The following is a 19,909-nucleotide window of genomic DNA, read 5'->3' as shown; positions in this document are numbered from 1 at the left end:
TCTAGGATTTGAAGAACTCTCTAGACTTCTAGCAGGATTTCTAATTAATAGGCTCAGATTTGTATTGGAGAACCACATGTTATCAAGAGCTTCCAATTCAGTAATTGTAACAGAACTGGAATAGGCTATACAGGGGCTGTGCCATGTGCCCTGGCACCCGGTTGGTGCTAGGACCTGGGGTGGGATCAGCAGCAACAGTGCTGCAACTTTGCTGCTGTCTATTTAAAGACTGCCCTGAGTCAGGAGAAGTGAGAGCTGCTGGGGATGACAGTTGCTTCAGGCAACCCTGGGGAGGACAGGGTCGGGGGTAAAAATCAATGACGAGAGCCTGAGCGAGAAAAAACATGGAGGGATACCGTGGTGCAGAGTGTGACCGGGCATCTGAGACTTCCTCCTTCATAGAGGATGAAGAAGAGGAGGAAGAAGAGGAGGAAGAAGAGGAGGAGGAGGAGGAGGAGGCCATGGACCCAGAGGAAGCAGAGGAGCTGACTCACAGGTACTGCCTCCTCTGCCTGGGGAGGCGAGCGTTTGGGCCTAGGCCTGCTGAGTCCCACTTTTCCCCCTTGTCCCCCTCCCATTCCTTCAGGGGCTTTTTGATTACCGCAGCTATGAGACAGAGGCTGTTCTGGGTGGAAATGGCTGTAATGAGATTTGTGCAGCAAGCGCCAGCCCCGAGTTCCCTGAAAGCTTTTCTATTTAAAGAGCTGCTGGCCTGCCAGCTCAAGTGGCATCTCCCTCTGCTCCTCCCCTTCTGGCTGACTGCTACATATCAATCTGAGAAACACGGGATGTTTGCCTGCTGAAGAGAAAATGATCAAATATTATAACAGTGCTTTGGATTTTTTTCCTTTTTTCTATCCTTATTCCCTTCCTACTCATCCCTCCCTCACCAGTCTGTGTTTCCCAAAAAAGGGAAAGCTTGTTCTATGACAATCAGGACTTGTGGGGCTGATTTTTGGATGTGAAATGAGGAATATCTCACCATTCTGATTTCTTTTTTTTTTTTTTTTCCCCCTTTGTTAGTAACTGTTGCACAGAAGCTGTTTATTGTCCTAACGCTGTGCTTTTACTGTGAGGAGAATGAAGAGAGGGAATTTGTCCCAGTGTGCGGTGTGTGGGGCTAGTCCCATGCTGACGCAGGTGTCTGCAACTCAATCCAGCCCAGCGGGCTCCACTGGCCACAAAGAGACAGAGAGGCCTGAGGGTTAACCTCTGTATCAGGTTGCAAGATTTTTTTTAGCAAAGCCTATCAGTTTGGTGTGGACACCATAGGGAGAACCAAAAGCATCAATGTTGGCAGTTTAAGATATTTTCAGAAAGTAATTTTGTAAGAAATTGAGGTCATACAGTTCCTCAAACCTAAGTGCTGTGGAGCCATCCTGCATTTGCAAACTGCTCTGTGTGTGACACCTTCTTGTTTCACTGGTCTTCACAGGAGAGAGTGAGATGGCCACAGAGCGGGGTGGGGCAGCCTCTGTGCCGCCTAAACCGTCCCGAATACTTTGTGGGGAACTAAATTCAAACTGAGAAACAGCCCTGGAGAGCAGGAAAACAAGCATCTGTGCTGTGAGAATGAAGAGCTGGTTTTTCAAAGTGAAAACACTGGCTGTGTGTAATGCTGCTTTTATCCCAATGGAGTTGTTGACTCAGGTCCACGCTGGCAGAGAGCAGAGTTACTTAACTATAAACATGTGTATAGTGCAACCCAACATAAAAACAGCTAAAGCTGGAGCTACTTGCTACAGACAACAAAACCATCATGGTCTGGATTGTTTTTTAATGCAATAAAACAGCTAGATAGCTAGTAAAAAAAAGTCAGATTGTAAAACAGAATGAGGAATGGCTAACTTTTCCATTAAAGTATGTGTATATGTAGTAACGTAGTTACTATGCTCATGCTAGGAGGTCAGCCTCTCCAGAAGTGCCTGTTCGCAGCTCACCACAGCTGCGTCTTGCTTCTGGCTCGCAGCGTCTGCAACAGAAACTCAGGCACTGCATCACAATCTTTAATTAAATCACAGAAATCGTCCCCTTTAGATGTCAGTTATATTACAAATTGCAGAGTTCATACCTGCCCTTAACCATCTTACTAGTAAGTGAGAACAGAGTCAACCACATGGGTTTTTTAACAGCTGCATTTAATGCTAACCAATTATAATTTAACTCCATTTGATTAATTAGGCTAACGGAGATGAAAAATTTTGGTTTTGGCACAGACATGGAGATAAAGTAACTGCACTGAGCACTCAGAAATAGCGTGATAAAAGTTAAATAAAGCTGATTCTTTAACTGTTTCAGTTTTCTTGTTGCAAATATCAGTGTGCTTGTAGATGTTAAAGCCTTCTAATACTCTTGCTGCTGAAGCAGTGGCTAGGCAAGACCAGCAGAGTCAGGCCGTTGAGATATACTTAGTCTGTGCAATAATTATTGGTTAACAAACATGTTTTAAAACCCCAGTTGCAGAACAGATTTTTTTGTGTGTTTTGAAAACGTCGCTGAGAGGATATGTAACCAATATGCAAAGCTGGCTGAAAACAGTCTGTCCTGGACCCTGCCATCATGGATTTATTTTTAACAGCCCCTCTCTGCCATTTTCGTGTTCCTGCTCTACATGCAGTTGAATAGCACCTGATTGTGCAACACTGCAGTCAGCGGGAAGTTTCCCATGGGCTCCTTCTATTTCCGTCTTTCAAGCATGCATGTTCTCATTCCTATTTTATAAAAGGGTTATGCAACTCAATGATGGCCCAAGGTCAGGAAGTGCTTCTGTGAGCAAAGCAATAGAGTCCTGGTGTTCCCCTGCTCCCTTCCCAAGTTCCAGCTGATCTGCATCACTTCCACACTTACCCTTTTGCAGCAGTTATGGAGTCTGGCACATTTATTGCTGCAGTTTTCTTCATGTATGCCCCTTCCAGCAGAGATGCCTGGCCTTTGCATCTTGTTATTCCCCACCAGCTGCTGGAACACAAGTGGATGCCTGTGTGATGGGGCTCTGGTGGTACACTAGGGTAAAGGTTGGTGTTGTTTTCCTTCTGTAGCACAGATAAATGCCAGTCAGCTATCAGACCCCCATGGATTACTGACAGCACTGCCGAGGACAAGTAGAAAATAGTATTTTTCTGATAGAAAATGGTTTGCTTTGGGAAATGCATCACTTAATTTTTAATTCAATTAAAAAAAATGCATAAAGCTGCAGCAGAGCTTATGACTTGCCTAAGAATTATGATTCTTAGGAAGTATCATAAGATTCTTAATGCCCTTCTTAAGATTTTTAATGTAATATTTAAATAATTTTGTTTCCTCACATGTTGAAACCAAAACACGGCATCAGAACCTATTACAAAGCTGGTCTAAGGCATCATGTCTTTGTTAGAATAAAGAACCCATTGATCCTCAGAGGATTCATGCAATATCTTCTTGCCTTTAGGCATTTTGCTCTCTGAGATTGATAACTCTTGACAGATATCTTTTGTTTCTAGTTCTGCGTAGAATTAATCATTTAAACAGCAGAATTGTTTTGAAAGCATGTGTTGTATATCTTAAAGCAAACATGAGTACGATGTTAGTAAGTTTTAATTTTAGTTTTAAGTTTAATTTTTGTGTTGATAACAGTGAGATTATAGTTCAGCTATGGAAAGGTAGTACCCAAATGTTTTGCATACCCTCTAGAATACCTGTGTCTCTAACAATTCCCTGATGTGTACGTGGCTCCAGAACAGTTCTGCCTCTCATAACTTCCCCAGCCAAATTACTTTTGCAGTGGGAAAGTCTCAATGTGTGTCTACATCCAGGATTTACACAAAAAGGGCTTGCAGCCAATTTGTAAGCACTTCCAGGTAACTTCATTAGTGGTGACATAAGCAGGACAGTAAATGAGAAGAAAGTCGTAGAATTCTTGAATTTATTTATTTATTTATTTTTAATAAGATAGCAGGAAGATCTGAAGTTAGCAGGACATTAACAAGTGAAAGGCTGGATTTAAAAGACTGCGTTTCTCTAAAGCCTAATTCTCTTACTCTGAAGAAGGAAATGCATGAGCTCTAGCCCTAGAAAATGCACAGTAGTTTAAAGAGGTGATGCTGAGCTTATGATTGCTGTAGGAAAAAAGGTACAGGCAGAAATTGCACAAATAAATGGAACAAAATCACAGAAAAATGACGTATTTCTTTCATCTGGGATGGCAATTTGGTCAATGCACTGTGTCTGATCCTAGTGGCAGTCTTCAGGAAATGAGATGTCTTATCCGTGCAGGTCATTGCCACATCTTGATGTCTCAGTTGTTTCACTGAGGTTGTTTCCAGCTTGCGAGATGTCATGCAGCACAACAACAAATTTAAATCATACCAGAATTGACAAGGTCTGATGTGAAGAGGATGAAGAGAGGCTCTGGATGATTTTAGAGAGCAGGTGCTTCTAAATGTTCCTCTGTAATGGCAGTGGTGTAGGATAGATGGGCAGACTTCAGTGTCTGAACCCTCCTGCTCTGGCAGATGGGGAGGTGAAAACTCTTCCCAAAGTAATACACAAGGGAACATGTGCCCACCCTTCTGTGCTGGACTAGAAATCTGAAATCCCACCAGGCACAGCCTTTTAAAAGGCAAAAGACTATGAGAAGGAGGAAGTGGGAAGAAAAATCTGGGATTTGGGCTTTTATTACAGGAAGAACAAAACAGATTGTCAGTGTCTTTGAAAACTGTAACAGGCTTGAGCCAGTGTCCAATAACAGATAAACATGACAACGGGATGGGATGTGAAATGTCCACTTGAAATAGGGCAGCAATGGCTTTTGTCCTTAGATGCTGGCACTTTCATATCTTTATTTATGCACCTGAAATATTTGGAGCATATTTTTTGCAATGGCAGACAATTCCTCCAACTAGAAAACTTCTACTGTGCAGCATACAAGCTATACACAAAACGAGAGGAGAATTTGTTACTGGATGACAATGACTTCTGTTATTGTGAACTCAGATAAGACATTAATTCTTCCTTAGTATTAGTGATATTGATTTGCTGTTGTTGTTGCTGTCATCTTTGCTAAGCCCAAGTCAACCAATGCTAAACCATGAAAATGGCAAAGGAAAAGCTAGCAGCAAAATTGATACAGATTTTTTTTGCTTCATTTTTTCCTCTGAACTATAGATCTTACCGTATGAAGCCAACTTTACTAGGGAATACCATACCTAGGCAGGTAAACAGCTGTACATGCTGCATTTATATTTGAGTTTTGATGTGTTTTTTCTTTGGTTTTGTTTGTGAGCTAGGTGTTGGGTTTGGGTTTTTTTGGCTAAGCAATTATTATTTCTTATCATACCATCAGATCTGCAAGCATATTACCTCAGTTAGGTAAAGGTAATGCCAGCAATGCTAAAAGCATTAGCAGACTAAAATCTTTTTTTTTTTTTTTTTTCCCCTTACTCAGTTTTGCTGAGAGACCTTTCCAAATTCTTGATGGCTTGCTGATGGAGAGACTATGACTAATACTGAGTGCTCCTTACCAGTGCTCTCTTGGTCTTTGGCACACTTGTAATGCTGGATCACAGCTTCTGGTGTCCCTTAGGTTCCGTCTTCTTCACCTTTGTTTTATCCAGATCACATAGAAAGCGGCCTTATCCTCTGTTTATCAAAACCTAGCCATATGTTTGCACCTTTCTCCACTTCTTCATCAGCTCTGCTGAAGCCTCTGCCAGCGAAGAACTCTACATTTCTTTCAATCAGCTACTAACAGAGTTCTCCTTAATTAACTAATATCTACACAAGGAATAATGGGGTTGAATGCAATAATCCCCATTCATGTGCTTCCTTGAATCAACTATTGCAATCCTAGTTAGATTTTTTCATAATAGCACTGTGTTTTAGTGTATTTTTATTTCTTTCACTATTCTTTACGTTCTTATTTCTAAGTTTTTTTTTTCAAAGCTTCCAAGAACATATTTCTACATTTTTTTAAATTTTTAATTTTTTTTTTAATGATACTAGATTTAATTGCAGCATGTGAGAGTGCATCGATTGCATATCATAAGGTTTCAAGTTATCGTTTTAAAACATTGTTATTTCATTCAGGGATAGCCTGGAAGGTTTAGGTTGTTGAATGTATTCTAAATTACATTATTAAATATGTATACTGCCTAGACAATGAAACAGGAGAAGACAGCAATCAAACTATTCTCTACTACCATGCAGACAGTATAATCACAATTAGGCAAAGCAAGTGTAGGTGCTATTAAAACACTGACAGTATCTTATGCATGTTTAGTGCAATGTTTAAATTATAGTGTGAGTTAATCAGGTACTGGTTCAAAATCCATTTGATCTCACACACTCACAAACAAGGTCAGATGAAATGCAGTTTTTCCTGAATTGTCATGAGCATTCCAACACCTCCTTCATTGAGCTAACCTTGAAACACAAAGCCTATACCTATATAAAATGCATTTCTCAGATGAAATATAACTTTATGACTTTTCTTCTGTTTGTGTTCTAAAATCTATGCAAATTAAGTATTTTTATAAGTTTGAAAAACATTGCTTTAGTGCATTGAATTTCACTGCAATAATTTGATGCTATATGATTTTATGGCACTTTTTTTTTTTTTTTTTTTTTTTTTTTTCCAGCTTGAAAGATTTTATCCAAAGTGAAGATGTGAAACCCAAGCTGCAGTACATCATGACTAACCCCTCCTTTTCTATGGTAACAGTTCAAAGTGAAGATAGTGGGATAACGTGGGAAACCAGCTCAAGCAGATGTTCTACTCCCTGGACTTCAGAAACCAGTACAACTTCTGATCTTTACAGTATGGAAAGTTCACCAGTGGGTTCTCCTCCAGGAAAAGTTATCTTTATTATGGATGAAGGTAAAATTGTTCGGAAAAGGAAGCGTAAGCCTTCAGATAGAATGCCATTGCCCACACATGTGAGAGGAGGTCAGGGCAATAAGAAACGCGATTCTTCTGGAATGCAGAGGCAAGAACCAAGAACTGTTCTAGGAGATGTGCAGGACTCAATGTTAAATGTTGAACAGATGGAAGCACACGACACAGATGAAGAAATGTTGGAGGACAAAGAAGATCTGGAGAATATTGCAGAAAAACCAGTAAAACGTGCTCCAATAAGATCAGTATTTAGAGAAAGCAGACTGAAGAAAGTAGGGCCGATCCTTGGAGGACCAGTAAAATCTAGAATCCAGCTGTTCAATTCAATTTTTGGAGGGACTGGGCCACTCCCTGAAACACTAGAAAAAAGTAGAATCCAAAGAAAGAGCTCTGTTTCAGGAGAATCTGAATGCTTCCTTGAAGCATCAGTAAAAGAAAGATCGCATAAGTTTATTTCAGAAACAACACATAAAAAATCTTTCCAGAGAACAAGTAGAAGCCTTGAAACACCAACAGAAAGAAGAAGGAATCAAAGGCAGCAATCCACAGCACATTCAAAACAAAGCTATTCTTCAGTAACACCTCTTGAAAAACAGTTTACTAGTAAAGATGTTTCATTTCAAAATATAAAACCTGTAAAAACAAAAGATAAACCAAGCAAGTATTCAAAGACTGGTGAAGAAATAACTTTTCAACACAAAGAAAGAAAAGTCAGGCAGTCTCGACTGGAGAATCTGAATCAGGAATCAAAGCAGACACAAAAGTTCTGCCCTCCCGAAGAAGCAAGAAAGCAGCAAAGTTACTCTTATTCACCTGCAGCTAACAGGGCAATAACAGAACAGTTATCATCTACTGCACGAGAGTCTGGTGATAAATCAGAGGAACAACTGTCACTTCCTTCAAATGAAACTGCAAATAAGAAACCAGAACAATCACCGCTGACAGCATCAGATTTTCTAGATGAGCCAAAGCAGCGAGAGATTCAGCCCAGTTCAACACTACTGTCCGTTTCAGCAGATTCTGTTAACAAATTAGATAGACAGAGTACCCAATCTGCAGTATCCACAATGGAACATCTTGAGAAGGAAGTACAGAAGTCAGCAGTTCAGTCTTACTTACCTACTGCTCCGCTAGCTACACCCAGTTATGTCACTCCATCTGAAACAAGACAGGAGGATATTATTCCTCAGTCATCAGAAACTGCACAATCAGAGTCTGAACATGGGTTTTTACCACATTCTCTAGATGTAATAGAGAAGCAAGAAACTGAGTATCACTCGTCAGCAACTGCACAGTCAGAAACTGAACATTCTGGTCTATCGTATTCCGTTAAAAAAAAAGAGAGTCAAAGGACCCCACTACCAGAAATGCAAAATATTTACTTAGAGAAGAAAACAGAGTCAGAACAAGAGTTATTCTTTGCTCAAGAAGTAGAGCAGCAAGTAATCAAACTAAATTCACATACTCCTGAAAATATGGATTCTAAGTATTTTGGCATTTCATATCCTGTTTGCACAGAAACACAAGAAGCTCAGAAAAGACCTGTTGTAAATAAAGCAGTAGATTTAGATCACCCTGTTTTTTCTGTTGATAAAAACAATCAAGCAGAGAGCACACAAATGGAGACGGAATATCCAGACTTTTCATACTCCAGTGAAGAAAGTGGGGAATCAGTGAGACCACAGACAGAGACAGAGCATGCAGATTTCTTTTTGTCCAAGGAAGTAACAGAGGAATTGGAGAGTGCACAGCTAAAGACAGAGGATCCACATTCCTCTTATTCCAGAGAAGAAACAGATGAATCAAAGATTTCACAAGGGGAGACAGAGCAACCAGATTTTTCATTTTCCAGAGAAAAAGTGGAGGAATCAGAGAGTACACAACCAGAGACAGAATGTCGAGAATTCCTTTTTTCCGAGAAAGACACAGAAAAATCAGAGAGTCCACACCAGGAGACAGAGTATCCAGACTTCTCTTATTCCAGGGAAGAAGTGACTGAATCAGAGAGAACACAGTTAGAGATGGAGCAGCCAGACTTTTCTTTTTCTAGGGAAGAAATAGAGTATTCAGAGAGTGCACAACCTAAGATAGAGCATCCAGATTTCTCCTATTCCAGGGAAGAAATGGTGAAATCAGAGGATGCACATGTGAAGTTGGAGCAGCCAGACTTTTCATTTCCCAGGGAAGAAACAAAGGATTTGGAGAGTACACCACGGGAGACCAAGCATCCAGAATTTGATTTTTCCAAAGAAGATAAGCAGGAATCGGAGAGTACACAGATGGAGACAGAGCATTCAGATTTCTCTTATTTCGGGGAAGAAATGCTGGAAACAGAGAGTGCACAGCTGGAACAGACAGACTTTTCTTTTCCCGGGGAAGAAACAGAGGAATCAGAGAGTGCACAGCTGGAGACAGAACATCAGGATTTTTCATTTTCCAGGGATGAAACAGAAGGGCAAAAATCTATTCCCTTTGAACTGGAACAGCCAAAGTCTTACTCCCCTGAGGAAGCAGAGCAAGAAAAAACAGCACAGCTTGAGTTGGAACCTTCAGACATATCCTGTTTGATGGAAAAAGCAGAGAAAGAAAACACTACAAAACTAGAATTAGTACATCCAGATACATACGATTTAAGTGGAAGAGATAGGATGCAGCAAATGGAGCATAAGGAAACAAGACATTCAGATTTACCATCTCCACAGGATGAAACAAAGCATCAAGATTTGGCGCAAGTAGATACTGACAAACCTCTTTTGTCATATTTTGGTGACAGAGGGGAACAGGCACAACCTGTACAGAAAGATTTACAACCTGGAGATAAGCTTTACTCCCTTGGCAAGTCAGTGCAAGGAGAAACTGATCAACTGCATTTGGAGTGTCCAGTTTTGCCATATTCTGCTACAAAAGAGCAGCAACATAAAGAAGAGTCAGATAAATCATATTCCACTGGAAAAACAGATCAGGAAATATTTCAACCAAAGGTGGAACATGCAGATTTTCCATATTTCCGTGGAGAAGCAGCACAAGAAGCTGTTCAAAAAGACGTAGGAAGTCCAGAGTGGTCATGTTTCCTTAGTGAAGCACAGCAAAGTGAAATCATACAACTAGCTTCAGAAAATAGGGATCTCTCATTTACCACTGGAGAAATAGTGCAAGAAGAAATGAAGTCAGGATCTTTGAATTTCTCACATTCAATTGACGGACAAATGCACAGGGAAATGGTTCAGCTGGAACAGGAACATTTACTTCCTACTTATTCCACTCCCGATAGTCAGCAAGAGGAAACCACACCACTGGATTTGCCTCAGCCAGATATATCATACTGCACTGGAAAAATAGAACAAGAAAATAGAGTACAAAGAGGGCTGGAAGAACTGGTAGAAATCCAACCAAAAGCTACACAAGAGGAATTGGATTATTCAGATTTGCCAGAAAACTGGGGGAAAGTAGAAACACAGGACACTGACCAAATGAATTTGGCACATCAAGAAACAACTGAACCAGAGTTAGAGCATCCACCTGTGCCATGTCCTTTCAGGGAACTAATGCAAGAAGAAAAGAAAATAGAACCAGCATATCCAGAACAGACATTTTATGCAAGTATAGACATGCAGGAGGAAGTGATGCAACAGAAAACAAAGCAACCATTTATTTCATGTTTCAATAGAAAATCAGAACAAGATGAAATAATGCATCCAGAGCAGGAGCAAACATCTGTGCCCTTTTCTAGTGGCAAAGAAGCACCGCTGGAAATGGAAACGGGTTCAGAATATCCAGATTTGTCATATTCCTCTCACAGAACTGAACAAGAAAAGTTTAGACATCCAACCTTGCCATTCAGTTTGAAGGAACAAGAAACACCATCAGTGATAGAACATCCAGATCTTTCATGCAACACTAGTGAACTGAAACCAGGTGATACCATACAGGAGTCAGAATATCCAGAGAAGTCTTACTCCATGGAAGAAATGCAACAAGAATCAGAATATTTAGATTCAGCAGATACCTTGGCCAGAGCACCAGATGAAACTGTGGAGGTGGAATCAGAGTATCCAAATGTATCATGTTCTGATGGCAAAAAAAGCCAGCAAGAAACTTCACAGCTGGTTTCAAAATATCCGGATACATTGTTTTCCTTTAGAAATTTTAAAGAACAGGCAACTCAAGAGTTTGACTCAAAACATAAAGATTTTCCTAGGGTGGCCAGGAAAGGAGATTTACCAGGAACTGTACAAATAGACTCAAAATATCCAGATTTGACATATTCCTCTGGAAAAACAGAGGAGCCAGAAATTGCACAATCAGAAGCAAGGCGCTCTGACTTGTCATATTCCACCAGTGAAACAAACAAACAAGAAGCAGCGCTGTGGGATCAGAAACACAGAAAAAATTCTCTTGACAGAGAAAAGCAGCAGCAAACACCAGAAGAGCAGGTAGAGCAAGAAAAGTTTTCATATTCTTCTAGCAAAACAGAGCAGTTAAAATATGCTGAAGACTGCTTTGAGAAAAAAGCTTTATCATTTTCCACTGTTAGGCCAGAAGAGAAAATGGCTTTGACAGAGACAGAACATGCTGATGTGATATACCCTCTGGAAAAAGCAAAAGTGCAACAAAGAGAACAACTAGAATCAGAGCAAATGGATTTAACTTACACCTTTGAAAAAGCAGAACAGAAAATCACTCAGCCAGAAGTGGAAAAATCTAATTTGGCCCATTCTGTGGGTACAGCAGAACTAGAAGAAATAGCAGAACTAGAGCAGAGATATCCTGACCTGCCTTATTCTGTTTTCCAAGTAGAAAAACTGCAAAGTGAAGAGCTGAAGCCTGAACATCCTGGTCTAGCCTGTTCCTTCAATGAACTACAGGAAACAACACAACTGAATGTGATGGATGCCCATGGCAAAACAGAGATATGCCCACTTGCTAAGCTGGAGCTGGGCAATGAATATTTGGCATCTCCTGCTGACAAAGTGGGACAGCAAGAGATGATGCATACCTTGGAATGCCCTAATGAGAACCAGTCTGCCAGCAGAGCAGAGCATCCACAACCAACAAAAGAGAAACCAGGAGTTCCAGATACATTGTCTTGTAGTGGAAAAGAAGAGCAAAGAGGAATGGCAAAACCAGCACTGAAGCATCCAGAGTTATCATATTCCATTCATGGAACACAGCCACAAAAAAATACACAGCTGGAGTTAGGAAAACCAGACCTAGCAACTTGGTCTGGCAAAACAGAGCAAGAACAATATGCTCAAAAGGAGCAGTCAGGCTTCTTGTGTTCTTTCAACAAAGAAGAAGCACAACCAGAAATGGGACGTTCACAGTTATCTTATTCTGTTAGTGAAATAGAACAAGAAATTGCACATGAGGAATCAATCCATTCCTCTTTATCTGCTGGCAGATTAGAACAGCATGAATTCATACAACCAGAGGCAGAAATAATGGATTTATCATGCTCAGTTGCTGAAACACAGCAGTCTCAAATAGATGAACTGGATTTGGAATATTCGGATTTGTCACATTCCACTGGTGCACTACAGAAACAAGAAGAGGTCCAACCAGAGCTGGAAGAGCCAAGTGATTTTTCATCATGTCTCAGAAAAGAGCAAAAGGAAAATGTAGGAATGCAGGCAGAACCCTCTAAGTTTCAGTGCTCTGATTGGAAAACAGAAAGGCTGCAAGATTCGCAGGTGGAATCAGAATGCACAGATTTGTCATTCTCTGTTAGCACAGCAGAAGCTCATGAAACAACAAAATCAGAGTTGAAAGAACTTGATTTGTTGCATTCTTTCGTCAAAACAAAGCAATCATGGGATTCACCAGAGCCTGATCATCTAAACGTCTCAAATGTCATGGCCAAGGTACCACACCCTGACTTGTTCTCTTCCACCAGTGAAGAAAAACAGAGTGCACAAGTGGATTTTAAACAGGAGAGAGAAAGCTATGCATTACACGCAGAGGAAATGGCAAAATTGAAGTTAGAACAGCCAACATTGTCAAGTGCTCATGGCACAGTGGAGCAACCAAGAAGCACTTCAATGGAAAGAAAGTTCCTGGAATCCTTGTATTTCTCTGGTGAAAAAAGAGAAAACGAGAAAGAGAAACAAGACACATTAAGTCAAGAGTTAGAACATTCAGGTTTATTAGATTCTACTGACAAAACACAGCAGCAAGAAACAACACAACCTGAGTCAGGACAACTAGATTTATCATCTTACTCAGGAAAGAAAGAGCAACCACAAACTGTTCAAGTGGAAGGAGTACATCAGGAGATGCTACGTTTCCCAGGCGAAACACAATGGCAAGGAACAGCACAATCAGAGATTGAACATCCAGATTTGTCATATGCCATTGGCAAAGTAGAGCAGCCACAGGTTACGCAGTGGAAATCAGAGCAGTCTGTAACACCTCCTCACATTGGAACAACACATCAACAAAGAATGGCACATTCAGTGCAGGACTTAGGAAAACAAGAGTTTATATATGGTTCTGGTAAAACAGATGAAATGCAAACCGTGCAAGGTGAACTGGAACATACAGCTTCATTGTATTTTTCTGACAAAACAGAACAAGAAATGGTGATATCAGAGTTGCAACATCCGCGGCTATCGTATTCTGTAAAAGCAATGGAAGAGAAAACTGCACATCAGAAATCAGACAATAAAGATTCGTCGTATTCTACTTGCCATCAGGAGCACCACAAAATTGTACAACCAGAGATGGAAGAAATGGATTTATCCTATCGAACTGGCATATCACAGCATTCACAATCTGCTCAAATAGTACTGCAAAAACCAGGGTTTTTGAAGTCTTTTGAAAAATTGGAGGAAAAGGGATTGGCTCAGCTTTCCTTTTTGCACTCTCTTGGTGAAGAAAAGCAAAAACCATCTTCACAGTTAGACTTAACACAACCATGTTTGTCACATTTACTCGATAAAGCAGAAAAACAGGAAACTGCACAACAAGTGTTTATGTCTTCTGATTTCTCATATTCAATGGGAAAAGAAGACCAACTGCAAACAGAACAAGTAAAATATCCATGTGTTTCATATTCTCTTGACAAAGCAGAAACTCACAGAGCGAAACCACTGGGTTTATTGTCCTCTTATGGCAAAGCAGAGCAGACACAGACTGCCCATCTGGAACATCCAGAGACATCATACTTTGCAGGTGAAACAGAGCAGAGGAATGGGACCCATCCTGAACTGCAGTGTTTTAATTTGCCGCCCTCTGCTGCTGAAGCTGAGCAAAAAGAAACACTTTCTGTATCTGACACCTCTGCCAGGACTGAGGAACAGCAAACTGCAGAACTGAAGTCTGAACAATCAGATTTATTAAATTCTACTGAAAAAGCAGAAAAGCACAAAATAGCTGTCTTGAGAGCAGGACATTCAGAGAAGAGGAACACTGGGATTATTTCATCTCAAACTACTCCATTGGAAACTGAACAAGATTTATCTTTTTCCACTAAGGAAGCAACAAGCCAAAAAACTCAGTCCTGTTCATCTCTTCCTGAAAAATCAGTGTCTGTACCATTGGGTGTTTCATATTCTGAAAGAAAAATGGAAAGAAATCCGAAGTATTCACCTGTACCTGAAGGTCTGTCCTCTGAGCGCTTAGATTTGTCTTGCAGCCAGTGTAAAACAGAGCCATCAGAAACAGCACAGCCTGTGTCCGGCTTCTTTACAAGAAAAGAAGCAGAAAATACAAGAATTCATCTACATTTGCCTATGGCTGCACCGTCAGAGGCTGAACATGTAATTTTACCCGAAACAGAGAGAGAACAGACTCCACAATACTTCCACACAACTCCACAATTAGAATCTGAACAATTAAATACGTCATGTTGTATAGATAAAACAGAAACTCTAGAAAGTCAGGAGTATTTAAGTGCATCTTCAAAACTAGGGACTGAATCTTCAGCTCCATTTTATTCAGTTGATGGAACACATCAGCAAGAAATTCCACCTTATTCAAAACCTGCCTCTGAGAATTTAGTTGCCAAATACTCCCTTGCTGAACAAGAAAAGCAAAGCATGCAACTAGTTATTCCCCAGTCTGCACAGTCAGAGTGTAAATATGTAATTCCACCACATGAGGAAGTAGAATTGCAAAAAAATCAGTTACATTCACCTAAACCAGCAAGCCTGAAGACAGAACAGTTTGAGAATAAGACCGTATTGCACACAAAAGAACGAGATGAACAAGATCTCACAGGACATTTGTCATTAGAGCAGCTAAGTTCCCCTAAATTATCTGCCAAGTGGGATAAACAAGAAGTACAGCCAGATGTACAGAAGGTGCCACAGCTGGTGAACGTGGAGTCAAAGGCGACTCCTGTAGCAGACCAGCAATCAGTGTCATCAGATACATTTGTACCTTTTCATGCTCTGTCCAAAAAAACAGTATCTGTGGCCTTCACTGATGATGAAGAAAAACAAAATATTCCATCATCTCTACCTAATGTAGTAGGCATACCTGAAAACCAAACAAACATACTTTCACATAGTTTCACTAAAGAAGAAGATAGACATGAAATGCAGCCATATTTCACAGGGCAGAAGCATTCATCCTTAGAGCAACTGAGATCTGTTTCCTCAGATCTTGTTTATGACACTGTGGCACACAAAACTCAGCATTATTCTTGTGAACAGGGTACACTTTATTCAATGGAGTCGAAGTCCATTTTCCCCAGTTCTAATGAAATGCAGAATCCAGATATTCCATCTCCTGGGCTAGCCAGCTGGCTGGCAGAAGAAGTGAAAGCTCATTCAGTTAATCCTATAAAAGCTAAAAGAGTAGACAAGCTTTCTCCAAATGGAGCTTCAGATTTTGGATCAAAGCAGTTTCCAGCTGGAAATTTCACAGAAGTTACAATTCATGACACTACAGATAATAAAGGCAATGCATTTAGAGTTTCTGATTCTGAAATTAAAATTTCCTATGGACTGTCCTCAGAAACTGGTCACAGAACAGGAAGACATGATTTACCATCTCCAGGAGCAGATAATCCAGGCCCAGACAAAGGTCCAAAGAGTGAAACTAGATTTGGAAACCCTACAAAAAGGAAAGCAGCACCACATCTGGAGGCAGACAAAATGTCTAACGTGCCTGAGGATTACCTGAGAAGAGAAGAAGAAGAAATGAAACACATGAGCACTGCAGAAGACAGTCAGCATGCTCCAGAACAAAAAGATCTATTTAATATAATTTCAGAAGGTTATGAAATACTCAATATTCATGCTCCTGCACATATTTCTTCCATTGATCAAGAAGAAAGTAAGCATATGCCAGATAAACTAGAATACTTGGAAACAAATCCTTCATTTAAGAAAAAAATAACTCATGAGAGACAAGAAGCTTCAGCTTCTGGAACAACAGAAATTTCTGGTATCTCAATGTTGGGAATGTCTGAAAGCCACAAAGTAAAAGAATTGGTCAAAACTGATGATGTTGGGGAAACTGAAGAAATACAAGAAGAAAATCCAGTGATGTCAGAAAACAGAAATCATGCAGTCTTGGATACTGACAATGGTATATCTGAAATTGATTATTTTGAAAAATATACCTTGATTGATGACAAATCCCCAATTAAGCCACATTTTGAAAGACCAAGTTCATCATGCCCTGTGAAAGAAGATCTTAATGAACCTGTTGAACAAGCCACATCTTCCAAAGAAACTGCTGAGGAAGATACTTTGGAAGAGGAGTTTGCCTTACTTGAGGACTTGGATGAAGTATTTTATGGAACTGTGAAAGGAGAAAGCAAAATGCAGTCTTACGTGGGTACTCCAGAACGTTTTCCTCTGCAGAAATCAATTGATATTAGCAGTAAAAAAGCTACAAGTGTAGAAGATGAACAGAAGTCACCAGGGACCCCATTATTTGATTCAGAAGAAGGAGTGCTAGAACGATCTCTGTTGTTTCCTACCACTGTTGCTGCTGTTAATCCAGAGCTTCTAGAGGAGCCACCTGCTCTATCATTTTTATACAAGGATCTTTATGCAGAAGCAGTAGGAGAAAAGACAAAGGATGAGACTCCTTCTGATGAAGAAAGTGGTAACTCTAATGCATCTTTTCCAAGCAGAAATTCAGACACAGATGATGGAACAGGAATTTATTTTGAAAAATACATTCTTAAAGATGAAATTCCAGGTAAAGTCTTCGAGCCTCAAAAGGATCAGATACAAGAAGATGAATCTTTTAGTGGAGGAATTTCAGTTCCGAGTTCAGAGGAGAAATACAAGCAGAGGTCTGCTGATGTTTTAAGTGTTAGAACTGAGATTCTGCCAGAGAGCGATATTGTGGAGAAAGTCCACAGTGACATTAAAGCAACAATTTGCAAACCAACGCATGCCATTCCTTTTGGAGGAAGAGTAATTGTTTCAGGTGCAAGAAGTGATGTCACTGAAGAAAGACAAGAAAATGTTCCTGTGGAAACAACTGAGGAGTTACCAGAGCAAACAAGTCAACAAGAGTATAGTCAAATAGTCGATTCTCTGGGAGCTGCACATCAAGAATTTATCAATAAGCAGGAAGAACACCATGAAATAACAGCAATTCCTCAAGTGGAAAGATATGTTCCATATACTAGGACTCCTGTTGAAGACAGTGAAGATGATCAGTATGCCCAGGAAATTCTTTCTCATGTTCCTACAATCCAGCAAAGGGAGAAGCCAGACTTTCAAAGAAAAGAGCAGCACCCTCGTGTTTATGAAGATTTCGCTGAGTCAATGGACTATGATGTTATTACACAAGAAGAACTTTTGCAAGATGAAATATCATCTGAATTCACACATGAGGAGCTATTATTTGAAGACAGGGACTCTTTTGAGCATATTGGGGATAATTATGAATTTTTTAATGAGCCAGAGCAAAGAACACCTGTTGAACTTGAAGATTCAGGATTTGTGGTGATGTATCCTGAAAAATCAGCAGCAAACATTCCTGAAATTGAGAGTCCACAAAGAGAACTGAAGAAAGCACAGACAGATACATACTGTTGTCACTGCAAATGTCCAATATCTGCTATTGACAAGCTTTTTGGGGAACACAAAGACCATGAAGTCACAACCCTAGATGATGCTGCAACCAAGATGAAGGTAAAATTAATTTGGATGGGGAAGGACATACTGAGCCTAATTTCTCTATGCTTCCCATGTAGTCAGTGGAAAGTCTTCAGAAAGCAGTTGAAAGGCTATCATATCTATAAAATAAAAGCTATTCCTAAACACGAGAGAAATCTTGAAGGGAAAAAATCATTAAGGTGTCCTGTAGAGTCCTAAGCTTGGTAAGCTGATATTCTTTTTTATTCAGAAGTTTGAATGGCCATGCTTATATGTAGCTGTTACCAGACCTTTCATCTTCTAGTCTTCTTATCTATGCAAGTTCGTCTGTTTTGTATGTGTAGAGGAAGAATTGGGAAGATATTTCATTGAAGAGAATTTTAGTAAGGGCAGCTCATTTCATTCGATGAGATACAGAAACCTGAATATGCAGGGGCCATTATCATCACAAAATGTTCCCCAGTCCAGTTATGTGTATTGGTTGCTTGGAGATACTAGATGAATTACAAAGTTTACAATGCACATTTTTTTGAAATCTCGTCCAAATTTTCTGTTCATGTTTGCCAACCCTAATAGTATTTTAGCTGTGCTGCAGGTAAGAGTTTTACAAATCTTAGTTCTTTCTACTAGTTTCAAGCTGTATTACTCTAAAAAACAGGCAAAAACGTATATCCCATTTCAGTAGGGTACAACTTTGATCTCAGTAATGGTGAAAATGCTTTCATTTCTGTGGAAGCTCATTCTTCACTTACTTACAGTTCTATTTGTGAAAACCAGCATGTGATGTTTCACTTTTCCCATATCAGATTTTTTATGTGCAATTATAAAGATATTCTATTCTTGTTTACCAGCTGTTTAATCTCACTTCGGAAAGGTGAAGTCTCTTTTCTGACTCACAAACAGTTGTCTGTAATACAGATTTAGTACAATTTCATTAACATTCCAAAACTCTTCACATTTCTGTTATCAGATATATATATATATCTGTTATTATGTTATTTTTATGATGGATCATATGAAATGAAAATGAAATTTAAAGTAGAGGAGGAATGTGCCAGTTCAAATATCAATATTTGTAAACTATCTCCGTGGTGTGCAGTTGTATGGCAGCAGAGTTAGTTTTTATATATGGCCATCCATGCTTGATGTAGAAGTGATAATTAGTTACCAGCAAAGTCACAGACCTCAGCCATCTCTCATATGTACTTGCATTGCAGCAAGTCAAATTAAGCCACAAATAAACGTCCCATGATATCACTCCCTGGCTGTAGAACACGGACATGAAGCCAGGATTAATTCTGGCCACAGTACAGGCTTGGCTTCACATGATTCTAGCACTCAGGGCTCAAGTTACTTTGAGATGATATTTGTATGTTTCTTGTTACCTCCATATAATCACTGAGAAAATATTAAGATAGCAAAATGCTTGTTGCCTGAACCTTATTGCAGGGATATAGCATCACAATTTAAAAAAATGAGCTGTGGATGGCACCTGTTAGATCTCATGGTTATCTTGACAAACAGAACTTTGCCTCTGAGTACTGGTGATTGGCTTTTAATATTTATAAAGTCAGGTTTCAGTCACAGCCCAATGTGACACTTACAATTAATGGAAAGTTACATGCTAGTTTTCGAACAGATGTGACTGTAGAAGTTTGCCATAAAAGGAAGCTGTTACCAAAGGAGTTGACCTGTTGACCTTTCTTTTAGATTTATGCCAGTTATCTACAACTAAATATTCTTGTAAATTATAAATTTTACTTGAGCAGACAGCTAGTTTCTTTTAGAAATGGTCAAGAAACATCAAAAAAAAAAAAGTTCTGAGTTGTTTCTGGTGCCTGTTGTCCCTTGGACTGCTTTTGTTTGCACATCTAATTCAAACAGTGATTTTGATAGATTCTGGTTTGCAAGGAAATATCTTCAAAATTCTAATTAAAAAACAAAATCATAGTGCTTCATAAGCACTGTCAGC

At 39.7% G+C, this 19,909-nt stretch overlaps 1 protein-coding gene across 1 annotated transcript in view; it reads left to right on the top strand.

The window, feature by feature from the left end:
- Window positions 1–255: 255 nt before the first annotated feature.
- Window positions 256–19,909, top strand: part of CMYA5 (cardiomyopathy associated 5) — a 48,397-nt gene continuing 28,743 nt past the window's right edge. The window contains exons 1-2 of the mRNA XM_010725512.4: window positions 256–496; window positions 6,615–17,973. Coding sequence (XP_010723814.2) covers window positions 345–496; window positions 6,615–17,973 — 11,511 coding nt within the window. The 5' untranslated portion in view covers window positions 256–344. The remainder of the gene's footprint in view (window positions 497–6,614; window positions 17,974–19,909) is intronic.

Source organism: Meleagris gallopavo, chromosome Z, assembly GCF_905368555.1.
Source record: "Meleagris gallopavo chromosome Z, MGAL_WU_HG_1.1, whole genome shotgun sequence".
NCBI classification, from domain to species: domain Eukaryota; kingdom Metazoa; phylum Chordata; class Aves; order Galliformes; family Phasianidae; genus Meleagris; species Meleagris gallopavo.
This window is presented reverse-complemented; position numbering and strand designations above follow the sequence as displayed.